The sequence below is a fragment of the Arachis ipaensis genome, chromosome B03, assembly GCF_000816755.2.
Source record: "Arachis ipaensis cultivar K30076 chromosome B03, Araip1.1, whole genome shotgun sequence".
In the NCBI taxonomy this organism is placed as follows: Eukaryota; Viridiplantae; Streptophyta; class Magnoliopsida; order Fabales; family Fabaceae; genus Arachis; species Arachis ipaensis.
Genome location: NC_029787.2, coordinates 1,729,485 through 1,741,986, shown reverse-complemented (window position 1 = coordinate 1,741,986; position 12,502 = coordinate 1,729,485). Strand labels below are relative to the sequence as shown.

The 12,502-nt window shown below is 31.7% G+C and overlaps 3 protein-coding genes across 4 annotated transcripts; 2 read left to right on the top strand and 1 right to left on the bottom strand.

The window, feature by feature from the left end:
* Positions 2,194 to 3,172, top strand: LOC107632404 (probable ubiquitin-conjugating enzyme E2 24). The gene has a single exon (XM_021120114.1). It carries the CDS (start codon positions 2,194 to 2,196, stop codon positions 3,094 to 3,096), a length of 903 nt encoding a protein of 300 aa, XP_020975773.1. The 3' UTR covers positions 3,097 to 3,172.
* LOC107629366 (rhodanese-like domain-containing protein 11, chloroplastic) lies at positions 4,476 to 7,970 on the top strand. Of its 2 annotated transcripts, none has more exons than XM_016332146.2 (10): positions 4,476 to 4,776; positions 4,887 to 4,979; positions 5,235 to 5,342; positions 5,680 to 5,776; positions 5,908 to 5,947; positions 6,268 to 6,342; positions 6,556 to 6,643; positions 6,757 to 6,824; positions 7,393 to 7,465; positions 7,556 to 7,970. In XM_016332146.2, the coding sequence occupies exons 1-10, from the start codon at positions 4,630 to 4,632 to the stop codon at positions 7,637 to 7,639; spliced, it is 873 nt and encodes a 290-aa protein (XP_016187632.2). In that variant the 5' UTR covers positions 4,476 to 4,629; the 3' UTR covers positions 7,640 to 7,970. The 2 variants fall into 2 exon arrangements, with proteins under 2 accessions (XP_016187632.2, XP_020973361.1); XM_021117702.1 differs by having other exon boundaries at positions 4,482 to 4,776; positions 4,890 to 4,979.
* Positions 8,144 to 12,502, bottom strand: LOC107629367 (histone acetyltransferase of the MYST family 2; the record flags this gene model as incomplete). Its single annotated transcript, XM_016332147.2, is given in 9 exon segments — positions 8,144 to 8,603; positions 8,678 to 8,820; positions 8,912 to 9,005; positions 9,274 to 9,435; positions 9,615 to 9,683; positions 10,332 to 10,541; positions 11,088 to 11,150; positions 11,311 to 11,399; positions 12,245 to 12,502. Coding segments are annotated over 9 exon segments (1,292 nt in total), but the record flags the coding sequence as incomplete, so codon positions are not given.

The following is a 12,502-nucleotide window of genomic DNA, read 5'->3' as shown; positions in this document are numbered from 1 at the left end:
TCTAATAATTCAATATTAACTATTTTTTATAGTAAAATTATTTTTTAATTTTTTGGATTTAGAATTTAAATTTAAAATTTACAATAAAATATTTTTAAATTTGGAATTTAAAATTTAAAATTTAAAAAAATTAGTTAATGTGGTAGACGAAAAAAAGGTAGCTCTCTCCCTCTATCTTTCGTTATATTCATCAGTAGAAGCACTTAAGAAGTTATTTGACTTATAACTTAATAATAATGATAATGATTACTATAATAACAACAATAATGGTAGGTACGGGTTAGATAAACTATTATAAAATTGTGTTTTGAGATGATTAATTCTTTTTTTTTTCACAAATTACTAAGATAAAACAAGGACTGAATTATGTTGATGATTTTATCAAATACATGTAGATAGATATAAATAGAAAAATATTATTTAATTCAATTTCTCTTCTTTCTACTATATTTTCTAAACAAATTAAATAACATTTTTATTATTCGAAATAAAAAAGTCTTCTAAAGTTTATAATTACCTTTTATTTTTAACAAAATAAATTATTTTAACAACAATAATAATAATGTTAGAAAGTCATTTTCTCGTGAAAAATATATATACAACATCAAATGCACACATTAATTATTGATTTTTTTTAAGACTTGACATGCATGTGCATCCATAAGTCCACAACATCATGTTTTCACTTTTTTTTTTATTTGTTTATTTAATGATTTACATTTATTATAGATGGGTGTGGTTGGATTGGGATACCATGGGCGTTGTTTGTTTTACTTTTTGGTTTGTCACATATCAAATATGATTGATATGAGTGTATGTATGATAATGATATATGATACAATAATACGCCAATACGGTTCTTCTGTTTTTGAATGAATCAAAAATTGAAAATAATTTAAAAAAAAATGAAAATTTGAAAATAGCTTCTCATATAAATATAAATAGGACTGGCAATGTATACCTTACCCGCAGATATCCAATTCAGACCAACTCGTTCGAATAGAGTTATTTACCTGACCCATTACGGGTAGAGTAGGGGGCGGTGCAGATTTATTTGCGGGTAGTACAAATTCAAGGTATACCCTACCTTACTCTATCCGCACTCCTAATATATTATATAATATATATGTAAAAGTTATGTATGTAGTAAAGAAAGTGAATGTTGAAGTCGCAATCTTCCTCTTATAAAAACTTGAAATAACCACTAAATTAGTTGATGATTATATTATAAGATTTTATTATTTTTAATTTTAATTTGAACTTAGTTTTTTATTTTCTATTTTATTAATATGTATAAAATTTGAAATGGTTGAATTTATATTTGTTTAAAATTTTTTTATTTTTCTGTGGATAGATTCAAGTATGGTAGGATTTAGAACTTTAGGATATGAGTAGGATTAGAGTTGAAAAATTCTCAATCCGCAAATAAAATAAAATAAAATTAAAAAAAATTAATTCACAAGTAGAATTAAGATAGAATCCAAACCCTACTCTACTCTATCCTATCCGTTGTCAGTCCTATCTATAAGGACGCTAGCTATCACAAATTCGCAATACAATAATTAAGAACTGAAATTCAATTTCAAACCCACTACTAGTAGTTATTGTGAGCACTTCATTTTAAATTCACTCTAAGATAAGATTAGATATCTATTTTCTTTCTATTTTGATTTTTTAAAAAAAAGGAAAACTTAAATTTGTTTTCCAATTATTAAAGTATATATCTATTTTCTTTTTATTTTGATTTTGAAAAAAAAAACTTAAATTATTCGTCTTTAATTATTCATGAAAACAAATTAATGACACAAGAAAAATGAAATTCATGAAATATTTAAACGCGTAACGTGGTATTCATTTAATTTTAAAGCAAATAAATATAGTATCCAAATAGATTTAGTTAGATTAGAATCTAATCTTTTGTTAAGATTTAAATTTAAATAACAAAAATGTTATTTTTTCATTAATTATTTAAATTTAAACACTTTTTCGATAATATATCATCTATCTAATCTTAATCAGAATCAGATTCAGATTCAGATTCAAATTCAGATTCAGGTTGCTTTAAAAAGAGTTCGAAAGTAATATTCATGACTGTCTTTTTACTTAAACAATTTCTTATTTTGTTCCATTCTTTTCTAGTTGTTGTTTGATTTTCTTTTCGGTCACATTTGAAGCAAACAATTTTTATCAATCATGGAGGAAGAAAGCAAATTAGCATTAGAGAAGCCAAAGGAAGAACAAAAAATGCTAGTTGCACAAATTTACAGAGAGATTGAAGAATTACAAGATGAACTTGAGATGAATTTTTGGAAGATAAAGAATTTCGACAAGGTACAATCTTCTCCGACTGATCATCGGTTTTTTAGTCACGACAACTTCCTTAAGTATCACATTAGTGAAAAAATTTCTCTAAATTTCATAATTAGGAGAGAATGGGAAGTATTAGATTTAAATCTAATTAACTCTTCCATTTATGTTAGGGTTTATGAGTCAAGACCTTATCTTATGAGAGCTATAATTAAAGGTCCTCCTAATACCATTTATTATAACGCATTATTTTGCTTCGACATATGTTTTACTTGTGATTACCCTAATCAACCTCCTAAACTTTTCTACCATTCTTATGACTATGATTTGAATCCAAATTTGAAAAAGAATGGAAAAGTCAACCTACCACACTCTAAGAGAAAATGTTCTTCTTCAAATCCATTTAGAATATTAGATATACTTGTCACTATTCAAGGGTTTCTCAATGATGAGTTTTCAAGGAATAAAAAAAATGTTCTAATTATTAGAACATGGGAGGCCATGCTTGTGATGTTAGAGTCACCATTGGAGGGTTTTGAAATCTTGGTTAAGGGACATTTTAGAACTCAAGCCCATGAAATTCTTAGAAACTTTAAGAATTATATGGATTCTAAGGATGAAATTATGAACAAGCTCTTCTTGAAGCTCATCAAGGCGTTTGAAGCTAATGGAACTTATTGTAAGCATCATTATAATAATCAAGTTCTTAATCATGATTATGAGGAAGCAAAGTGCAACAACGTCACGAAGAAAAATGGATACTCCAAATTGCCATTGTGTATTATGTAAATAATAGAGATTTTAATTTGTTGCTTTATGTTATTGTTAATGTGCAAATTGGAATTGAGATTAGTTAAAGTTACGATTTTTTCTTTTCTAATATCATAGTGAATGTTTTTGGGTTTATAAAATTTGATAATGAAAAGGAAAAAAATCCATTTTTTTTACTATTTTTAAAGAAAGACCAAAATATGAAGATAGGTTAATGAGAAAATATATCTGTGAATTGCGTAGTTTATAATAAGCAAAAATATTATATAAATACGCGATTAAATGAAAATACTACTTTATATAGAACTATCAAAACCTTGGCTATGGCTTTTCTCTAATATTAACGCAATATTTTCTCAATTCAATTTTTATCTATTTTTATCAACAATCACCTGATTTTAAAAATACAGCTTCTAATTATTCTTGTTGATATTTTTATCAACAATCACCTGATTTTTAGTATTTTTTTTACTAAGTTTTAATTTTTTTTTATCAAATTTTCATTTATTTTATTATAATATAAATATTTTTGTTTGAAACTTTTTCTTTGATGTTCTCTATTAATAGTTATTGGACACTGGACATTCATCTTAACTTGCTATCTAGAATAAAATTACATATCCATTTTCTTTCTATTTTAATTTAAAAAAGATTTCTTTCAAATTTAAGTGCAATTCGAAACAAAATTTATGAATATTCAGATGTGTGATGTGGTAATTATTTAATTTTAAAACAAAGATAGTATACAAATAGATTTGGTTGGATTAGAATCTAATAATTTGTTAACATTTAAATTTAAATAACCTTGTTGTATTTTTATTAATTTTATATTAATTATTTAAACGTTTTTTCGCTAATGTATAATATAACAATTTATCTAATCTTATCGATGTTCATATTCAAGTTTCAACTAGTATTTTATTCCAAAATTACTCATATTTAAAGCAAATGAGTAATAGCTCAAATGACATAAACTTTTCATACTCATTTAAGAGGTTGCGGGTTTGAGTCTTCATAATTTTGGTAAAAAAAAAAAAACAAACGATTTTTATCAACTATGGATGAAGAAAGCAAATTACTATTGAGATTATAGTTTTTATTTAAAATTTGTACTAAAAAGAGGACCGACAAATTACGACAAAAAAAATACTAAATTTCAACACATAAATTTAAGTTTTTTATAAAAAAAATTATAGTCAAAGAATGTTAAAAAATATATGGTTTTAAATGATACAAAATTATAAATTGGTGTCTTTTTTTTAATAATTTTTATTTAAATATAATTTTAAATAATATAATCCAAACAACATTCATTTTACTATAATTTATCTTGATACAAAATTACCAAATATAAATTATGTTAACACTGACTTACTTTTTATTAAAATCAAGTTTGTAGTGAAGAACAGAAGAAGTGAAGATAGAAAGGACAAAATAGAGTAGGGGATGATAAGAACCTCAACTTTTCTTCTTCTTCTTCTTCTTCTTCTTCTTCATTGATTCATTCATTTCTGAAGAACTTTGCAGTTTTCAGTGTTAATAATAATAATAATGGGAGCTGTTTCTCTTCCCATAAACATTGTTAGCCTTACAAATTCCAATTCCAACTTCACTTCTCTCTCTTCAACTTCTCACTATGCTTCTCTCTCTTCCTTACAACTCACTCCTTCTCTCACTGCCACCACAACACTCTCTTTGGTATTATTCATTCTTAATCTCCCTCTTTTCTTATTCAAGTTTTGTTTTTTAATTGATGGGTTTGTGGATTTTTCCTTGTTTATGTATGATGTGCCCTTTTTTGTTTGCAGAAGAGTGTTGTTAGAGTTCAAGCTGATAGTGAGGACTATGAATTGAAGCAAATGAGGGACATGGCTGCTGCTAGAAAGAGACGGGAAGCTCTGGTAATAATAATAATTTTATTCAATTTTATGCTTGTAACTATAATTCATAGAGTTGAATTTTCAGTTGTAAATTGTGTTTGTTGTTTGTAATTATCTCAAAGGCCTGAACTTGTGTAGTATTATGATAAAGGTTTTGTTTTTGAAAGGTGCCTTCTTGTCTATGATTGGTTTCTTCTTGAATTTAGAGTTTAGATCATGATGCTGATCATATTGGATCTCTCATTTTGATTTAAGTTAACCCTTTTTCTTTTGTAGATAAGAGATGGAAAGGTTAAAGTTCTTACCCCAAGGGAAGCTGGTTATGCAGTTCAGCTTTCGAACAAGCCCTTTCTTGATGTTCGACCGTCGAACGAGCACAACAAGGTTTCTCTTTTGATGTATTACTTGTTCCTTATGTTTGTCTATATTAGCAAATATATTGAACATGTTGGTTAGCCATTTACTTGAAGTAGGAGTTTAGGAGGTCAAAAGAAAAATAATTCGACTGCGTAAACATGGTGCCGTATGTGTCAAGACATGATGATTATTATTATCATGATGGTCATTGACATTGGTAGCTGTCATTTGTTAAAAAGCATAATTTGCACATCTTTATTCAGTTCTTTTTGCGAATACGTAATCTAAAACTTAGTGTTCATTCTTATGGTCTTTTCCTTATCATTATAATGTTCATTGTCTTTTCCTTTTGCATAATTTTTAGGCATGGGTGAGAGGTTCAACCTGGATTCCGATATTTGATGTTGACAAAAGACTAGATGCTGGAAGCATTCCAAGAAAAGTCACGAATTTCGTTATGGGTATTGAAATGAAAGATCCATGCTGGCTCTTCCATTATTAATTTTTCATTCTAGACTTTCAGAAGTTATGCAGCAATTTTCAACATTTCGGCACAAATCTACTGCATTTGAATTGATGTTGTGTTAAACAGGAGGTTGGTGGAGTGGCTTGCCTACACTGTCTTATGATAGGTATCATGAACCATCATTACTTTTTTTGTATAAATTACACTGAACTCCTCTAAGGTCATGTGAGGTCACATTCGGCACCTTACTGTTATGTTTATACTTTATAGGGAAGGTCAATGTCATATTTTACAAAAATTTCAAGTTATTGAGTTCGGTATCATTCAAAACCTTAGATGAGGTTAGTGTATGGTTTTACAAATCAAGGCCATGTATGTAATATCGACTAGTACGAAGCAAAGACAGTACAATTTCCCCTTTACTTTCATAATTCATGATCTGTGTACAAGAATTTCCGCATTCATTCTTTTCCCTTTTTCCAACAGCCAGTTCTTAGCCAAAGTCGAGGAGAAGTTCCCGAAAGATACAGAATTGATAGTTGCATGCCAGAAGGGACTGAGGTGAGCTTTTGTACGCATAATCGAGTTGTTAGCAGGCTAAATTGCTATTCGTTATTTGTACTAATTTTCCATTCCCTTGCAACACATTCAGTACTAATTTTCTAGCTGTTGCACCAGTTGAATTAGTTTGCATGCATAAAAGAAAATTCTCAGATCATTTCACTGTTGCCGAACACAGTCCTTGAGTAGTTCTGAACCTTATTTTCTGCTCAGATCATTAGCTGCCTGTGAACTGTTGTACAACGCCGGCTATCAAAACCTGTTCTGGGTTCAAGGAGGATTAGAGGCTGCTGATGACGAGGCATGTTTTCCAATTTTACATTTTTTTTGGTATTCTATTGTACTTTGGAAATGAAAATTAGCTTATCTGACGAGTGTTATGCATTCTCGGCTCTCGTTATTACTGCGGAGCAGGATCTCATCGTAGAGGGTCCTATGCCTCTTAAGTTTGCCGGAATTGGTGGCGTTTCAGAATTCCTTGGGTGACTATCTAATCTCAACTATATCTCTCTTAGTGCATGTAATATGATGTGGTTTGCCTTGTCAATTTAAAGCTTTTTCAATTTTATAAAGTATGAATTATTGTATACTGTGTGCATTTTTTTTAATCAAAAGAAGTTCTTGCTATGCTTGACTTTTTTGCTTCTTTTAACAGTTATGAACTTATTAATTGGCTGGAAAAACATGCAAAACTTTTATTGTGGTAATTTTATTGTGATTTTCCTTTTTTAAGATGAAATCAAATAACATTTTGAAAATATTCAAATTGTCATTATAAGCATGTGAGTACATAAATTGCAAAGACAAAGAAGTTTGGAAGATTTCAGCATGAGATACAAATCTTAATAATGTCCTGTCTTTGCTTGTTGATAATACAAAACTGTGTAGCTAGATTTTATGGCTGCATTGCATGATAGAAAAATGATTGGAATATAAAAAGGGGATTTATATATAAAATTGAAACAACATAATCATTATGTGCACCATTTAAATATAGTTTCATTATATTACTACTGGAAATGCAAAATTTATGTTTTCATGATTATCCAGTTGGACTGATCAGCAAAGAGCGGCTGCAGCGAAGGAAGGTTGGGGTTATAGATTAGTGTTCTCGGCACGGCTGGTAATTTGCGAAATCTATATTTCTTTCTGTTAGTCGCAACTCTTGTTTTCTCAATCATGATGTTTTGTATGTTTGATCATTTCCTCACAGCTTGGAGTCTTTCTTGCGGTAGATGCGTTATATCTCGGTGCGCAGCAAATTGGTCGCTATATCCAGGATATCAGGAGTCATTAGGGTTACTATGGTTTGCTTGAACATGAAGTGACTAACCCTTTTTGTTAAACAGTGTTGCTAGTCATGGATGAGCATATAGAGGAAACAGTAGGCTAAGGAAACCAATTTTGTGTTCTGATGACCAACCATTGCAAGAGCCTTATAGCATATCTCTCTTTTAGTGGTTTTCAACTTTTCATAGATCGAGTTTTTCTCATCTTAATTCTAGTATTTTGGTGGCTTGTAAATGCAAGTTTGATTGGGAACTCCTTTTAGTTTTGGGTCTCTTATATGACAAAATGTTGTCATATTAATTTCAGAATCTAATTCAATATGTTATCTCTTAAATCGAGCACAAATTTGCAACAAATTAATCTTTAACTTGCACAAGATACCGTAAAAAAGAGAATACAATACATGCCTCTCAAACTGCACCAAAAGAGGCGATTTAGTACATTGCTCATAAGAAAAGGAAGAACTAAATCTAATTGTTACCAATTTCCATTTTTTTTAAAAATATTAAAGGTCGATTTCCAAGTATTCTCTTTTCCTTTTGTTGAAATTAAGCACAAATACATTGAGTCATGAATTTAAACAGGTAAGAATGATTCAGCTTATAACAATCAGTGTGTTCCTAAGCTCAGCTAAGATCTTTACAAGACCATGTATTTGTTATTTGTTAATACACAAAGGGGGTAGTGCTAAAACAACTAACCAACCTAACCTAAAATCTATATATACAAGTTCATCAAAGTTACATAAATAGTAGGTAGCTCTTGCCTCAACTTTGTTCCTTGTAAGGGGTCCAGATCAATTTGCTAACATCAACCTCAAGACCCCCTCTACCAGCAGCTTTAAGATGGCGATCAAGAACCTTAGGATCTGCACAAATAACATGCTGTCCTTTCCTGTATTGGATCAATTCTAGGCTCTGAAGAGTTGTCAATATATCTTCGGCTTTAATGGCAGTCATATCACTTAGCTCCTGCAGAAACACAACTTTCTTAGTAACAAGATAACACGCGTTCTATGAAATAAAATTATTATACAGATGCTTACCTTGATGGAAATGTTACCCTTGTGCTTTTTCAGAATGTCCAAGAGAACCCTGGTCCAATATCCTCTGTAGCTTAGCAGTCCAAGATCTGAAAGGGGTCTTTCTGGCGTGCCAACTTTGCCCTCCTTCTTGGAAAGTTCATATGCTGTTCAATATTTGAAATTAGAATGGATGAAATCTACAAAAATGTGTGTGTGCATCCGTGTGAGAAGGATAGAGGAGGAGAGAGAGCTTACAGAAGGCTATTAGAAATTTGCCATAACCTTTCCTTTGGTAAGGTGGAAGCGTGAGGATACATGCCAAATTGTAGGATTCCTCGGAATGTTTTTCCTTTATTATAAAAGGTAGTCAATATCAACACCGGTATCATTCATGTAAAGTAAATACGAAGAAATAAGTGCAACAAAACCACAAGGCATAAGTATGGAGGAGAAATAAGATATTTAAATTAAAACAATGTCCAATGTCAAGTTTCACCAATTACAAAGCATCACAGGCTTCTAAGAAGAGATGAAAGAATTGGGCTAGCAAATTAAAAAATATAAATACTGAAATATCTCATGCCAACCTGAAATGATTAGAGCCAAGTGTTATTTACCTTAGAGAAATAGCCAACCATGTGGCATCCTCGATCATCACATTCACACAAAACATAGAACAGAAATAGGTCTACATCATAATAGAGGGTCTTGTGATCAAGAAACAACTTTGCCAAATAACACAGATTCTGGCCATAAACCTTGTTCTTCTTCCCGTCAACCTGTTTAGACATAGAACAATAATTAAAAGTAATCACAATGTTGCAAGAAATAAAGAATTGAGTTTGGATATAAAAAATATCAATCATAGTGGCATAGGATAAAACTTACCATAGGAGGAGAAAAATGAATAGATGATGAACTTATATTAATAATAACAAAAACATTACCGTAAATATACCTCAAACATTGACAGGGTACCACTTCTGTATATTTCATCACCAGGGGGATGCTTAAGATCACATTTTCTCTGCACGAACAGGAACCGATGTTGTTACATGGGCTCAAAAAGGCATTTAAATAATTTGCATTGATTATATAAAACTGTCACCTTTCTTCTATTTTTTGGCTACTCAGAAGATAGAGAAAGAAATACCACAAGCGAATTTCACTAGCTATTTCATAGGATTTGATGATCATTTTTTCCCCCCACAAAAAATGGCATTTTAACCAAGGGGTCATTTCAAATATGTAGCTAGTAAATGAGAAGAATAGTACAAAGAAAATATGATAGATTCTTATCACAAAAGGTAAAATACACATGATTATACATATAAAATTATCGTATGTTGTATCATTATGCAATATATTTGCGAGGAAAAAACCACATATTAGAACTGCACATGGGGAAACAAATATCGCACATATCCACATTAGAACTGCACATGGGGAAACAAATATCGCACATAGGTATACAATTAACTTCTCCAACTGCAAAAAGAGCTAAAATAACACAAGTTACAAAAACACCATTTGTTGCAATCTACAAAATAGTAGAATAAACTGCAAGTAAACATATTAATCTTATGTACAGCGATCTTCCAACAAGAATATACACCAAAAATAGCCAAAACAAAGAGAAGTACGGGGAAAAAGGAACATTTCAAGCACCCCTTACCATATGCCTCTGAAGCTGTTCTTTCCGTTTCATGAAATTGAGGCAAAACTCACAAAAGTACAGCTTCAAACAGTCGTTGTATTCTGGTGGGAAGGGGGAGAAGTACCATGTCTCAATCTCATATCTTCCAAGTTCAATAGTAGCTATATTTTTCACTTTGGTAAATTCTTCGTGTTCTCGCAAACTGGCAGCATCAAGCTCCTCGTGGCCCTATGATGTATCAAGAGAAATGTAGAATATAAGGAACAAAGCTTCAGCTTCAAGCAGGATAGGAATTACAGCAAGAAGCAACCACCAGCTTCACGTTTCAACAGAATAATAATAAAATTACACGTTTTATGTCGCTTCAATTTCATTGAAAATAGTCATTAGCAGCAATAATTTCCAGCAAGATAACATTAATATTAAATTTTCCCTGACAATATCAGAACCGGAGTTACTGCTACTCAAATGTGTGTACTGTTTCCATAGCTAGTTGGCATCACATGTCTCTTATATGTCATTTAAAAGTAGAACTCAAATACTGACTGGAAGTTATTCAATCGGAACATTGTGTGTAGGTATCTGTGCCAGAGTAAAAAATTGTCATTTTATACGATTCTGTGTGTTTTCAGCTCAAGATGCTGGTTAGCAATGGCTGAAGTAGAAACTAAAAAGGTTTAGTCTAGCAGGTTTTACTTTGTCAGACGCGCGCGCGCGTGTGTGTGTATACTCAGCCTATTTCAACATTGTAAATGAAAAGTAACCATTCAATACCTCTACATGTGTCTCATCAATCTTCCTCTTCTGGTGGCGTGTCATCTTCAAGCCTGTTGCCCCCTGAGAAACCAAATGTGTAATTTTCAAAATGTTTAATCATAAAGCACCACTCATTGCATTAAAATCAAGATTAGCAGGAGCAAGTGACTACAGATATAAAATTAATTTTAGGCAACCACTGAAAGGCTGCCAAGAACTTTGAAGATGATATAATCATTACCTTCTCCTCCACTTTCTCATCAACAACAGCCTCTACTGACTCGAGATCAAGCTGCTCGAGCTTCACCCACTCATCAAGCCTTCTATTAACTGCCGAGAGAGAGAACCATAATCATAACTAAAAAGTAGAAAGACTAAAAGAAACAATAAAAACAAGAGACTAAGCGGTTGGCATCTGTGCTCACAATCACAAATTGCAAAAAATTTGACGTCAGCTGATAAACTAGAGGGAACTAAAAAAGTTCAGATACATAAACAGCAATACAAGGGAAACATGGTGACTTGTGAGTAATAAAAACACCAAATGCAAATTTATTTGAAAATATTGCCCTGTTAACTTTATAATACATGAAAGTGTCACTAATTAAGCCATTATATTACTCTTATTTTAACTTCTTTTTTCTTAATAAAACATCATATTACTCATTTTTCCAGGTGGAAAAGCATAGTAATCTATCTCTGTTTCTTCCTCTCCTCCTCAACCAACAACCACCTCATCCCCACAGAAACAAAAAAGAAAACAAAGAAGCTCAACAACTGTTGAAAGCATGATGATGATACATTAAATATCACATTTTCCAAACACCCCCAACAAATAACAAAGAAAAAGCCAAACCTTTTCCAACTAGGTAACCTCTGCTACATGGATAACACTGAAATTAAATCCATCCTATAACAAAATCTGTGGAATTCTAATACATCCGTCAATTGGTACCGATTCTTAACATTCAAAAATCGAAACCCTAAACCCTAATATTCCAGCTAAAAGTTCAATTAATCACAGTTAACTCCAACAAAAAGACGAAGTCAAGTTATTATCAAAGAGAATTGCACACTCCAACTACATTTCCACCTCACAATCAAAACCCTAACTCTTCCAAGATGAGCAATAGCAAGAATTAAAAGAAAAAGAAAGAGAAAGTGAAAGTAATTACACTCTGTGTAATGAACGTAATACTCGTAATCGTTGGGGTCACTGGAAGAAACCTTGCGGCGTTCGATGACCTTGACAGGGTGGTATTTGCCGTCCCTCCACCGGCACATAACCCTCGTCCCGACCTCCAGGGGAAGCACCGACGATCTCCGGCGCTTCGATGAGTCCGAATCCGGCGGCTTCTCCGACGTCATCTCCGGAGGAGGAACGCGTGCAGTGCCGTCCGTGGCCAGAGATTTGCCGTTTCCGGCGGGAGTGG